The sequence below is a fragment of the Octopus sinensis genome, linkage group LG17, assembly GCF_006345805.1.
Source record: "Octopus sinensis linkage group LG17, ASM634580v1, whole genome shotgun sequence".
Taxonomy (NCBI): Eukaryota; Metazoa; Mollusca; class Cephalopoda; order Octopoda; family Octopodidae; genus Octopus; species Octopus sinensis.
In genome coordinates, this window is record NC_043013.1 from 16,179,983 (window position 1) to 16,182,482 (window position 2,500).

Below are 2,500 nucleotides of genomic sequence, written 5' to 3' on the forward strand. Positions count from 1 at the left end.
AAAATAAAAGAAGTATAAAAAACTGCATTATTTATGGGATGACCCAATATGTATGTATGTATGTATGTATGTATGTATGTATGCATGTATGTATGTATGTATGTATGTATGTATGCATGTATGTATGTATGCATGTATATATGTATGTATGTACGTAGATGTATATAATGTTATGGCATATATTTTCTTTTAAATATTTGATTAATATCTAATTTACTTCTTCTTTCATTTAATTTGAATGAAATTATTTTTTTATTCTTTGCCATTTTCTTCTGCTAAATGTTTTCTTCTTTCCTGTACGTCGTCTTTTAAATCTCTTTCTTCTTCTTCTTCTTCTTCTTCTTCTGTACCCAGGAGATCCCAACACGAAACCATGGTTGGCTACATACGCTGGTTGGCGAGAAAAAGGTGACCCTTGTTTCGGCCGCTGGGTTCGAAATATCTGCGTGTTCGGAATTGGTGATATTCTTTACCTCACAGAAAAGAAACATTTATTCGCGAATAAGTTCTATGTGAACCAGCAACCGTTAGCTTTAGATTGCATGGAAGAATGGCTGTTGAAGAAGGCTTGCAAACCTCTTGATCTGGATCTTTCCTATTACAAAGGACTTCCTTTTATCAAGACATGACAGCTGATATAAGATCAATGTATTTCATTCAGCCAGGATGCAAACAGTTGACAGGCAGGTTCGAGTCAAGAAGAAGTGCTCCAGTGATTGCTGGTTATGTTTGTCATAAATTATGATAATGTGTTTTTCCTTTATTTTTCATGATGGTTTTTGTATGTCTTTTATAATTTTTCATGATTAAAAAAAGAAAGAAAACAAAACATATTTTGATCGATCTATTTATTTTTCTGTCCATCTTCTGTTATGTGCTCTCTCTCTCTCTTTCTCTCTCTCTCTCTCTCTCTTTCTCTCTCTCTCTCTTTCTCTCTCTCTCTTTCTCTCTTTCTTTCTCTATCTCTCTCTCCCTCACGCACATACGCACACCTTCTCTCTCTTCCCTCACTTCCCTCTCTTCCCTCTTTTTCTCACTCTTACCCCCCTCACCCCTTCTTCATCCAGTAATCATCTGGATGTTCGCTGTATTTCACATCTGGCGATCTGTTATAGTCGTTTTACATCTGGTCTCATCATTATATGTATGTGTATGTGTCTTTGTGTTTGCCACCTTCACCGATGTTGGTTTGTTTACATCACTGTAACTTAGCGGTTTTGCAAAAGCGTCTCTTCCTCCCTTCCTCCCTTCCGCCTCTCCCTCCCCCACTTTCCCTCCCTACCCTCTCTGTTGATCCAGTAGTCATATAGAGGTCGCTTATAGCCATTTTACATTTCGTCTCACCATCGTACTCAGTGACATCTTAACATGATAGGCGTACTGAAGGCGGGCGAGCTGGCAGATTCATTAACACGCTGGGTAATATGCTTAAAGGCATTTCATCTATCTTTACGTTCTGAGTTCAAATTCCGCCGAGGTAGGCTTTGCCTTTCATCCTTTCGGGGTCGATAAAAAATAAATGTCAGTTGAGCACTGGGGTCGATGTAATCGACTTACAACCTCCCCCAGAACTTGCTGGCCCTGTGCAAAAAGTCGAAACCAATATCATGAACACATTGGGCGGTTTCCCGAGGCCCCGTGGATGGAGGGGCCCCAGTGCTATTCCATATATGCTGTGGTTGAGTACGGAAAGACACCAAATCACTACTTTGCCCCGACACAGGTACAGGGTAAGCGGGGAGGGGCTAAAATTCTGTTAAGAGGGTTCTGATCGTTTTACAAAACCACTTCAGTTTCCCCATCAGTTCCTCTCATCGATTCCTTCTCCTTCAATTCCTTCCCTTCAATTCCCCCCCCCCATCATTTCCCAGTATACCACATTCTTACCCACCCACCCGGTTTCTTCCACAGCCTATACTTCTCCAGTCTCTCCTCCTTTTACTACCCCCACCCCCACTGAAAACTTTTCAATCAACCACAGTCTCTAAACTACGCCCGTGTGCCACCACCACCTTTTTATGCGAACACTGTGTCCCCCTCTGATTTTCATGCTACAAACACTTTACGCGGTCATGCGTTCTGCTAGAAATAGAAGTCATACTAAAAGATGCGTTTTTAGGTAGCGAAGGACGCACTGGATAATATAGTCTTAGATATGCAATGTTTAAATAAAAGGTGGGATGATCATAACTGCAACAACGTTGATTATAGGTTTACTAAACCAGGGTTAAACAGGTTTAGCAACAACAAGGCGAGTTGGCAGAAACGTTAGCACGCCGGGCGAAACGCATAGCCGTATTTCGCCTGCCGTTACGTTCTGAGTTCAAATTCCACCGAGGTCAACTTTGCCTTTCGTCCTTTCGGGGTCGATAAATTAAGTACCAGTTACGCACTGGGGTCGATGTAATCGACTTAATACCTATGTCTGTCCTTGTTTGTCCCCTCTGTGTTTAGCCCCTTGTGGGTAATAAAGAAATACGTATTTCGCCTGCCGTTATGT

At 41.5% G+C, this 2,500-nt stretch overlaps 1 protein-coding gene across 1 annotated transcript in view; it reads left to right on the plus strand.

The window, feature by feature from the left end:
• LOC115220835 (N-acetyllactosaminide beta-1,6-N-acetylglucosaminyl-transferase-like) overlaps positions 1-833 on the plus strand; it is a 27,666-nt gene extending 26,833 nt beyond the window's left edge. The window contains exon 2 of the mRNA XM_029791014.2: positions 355-833. Coding sequence (XP_029646874.1) covers positions 355-629 — 275 coding nt within the window. The 3' untranslated portion in view covers positions 630-833. The remainder of the gene's footprint in view (positions 1-354) is intronic.
• Positions 834-2,500: the final 1,667 nt, after the last annotated feature.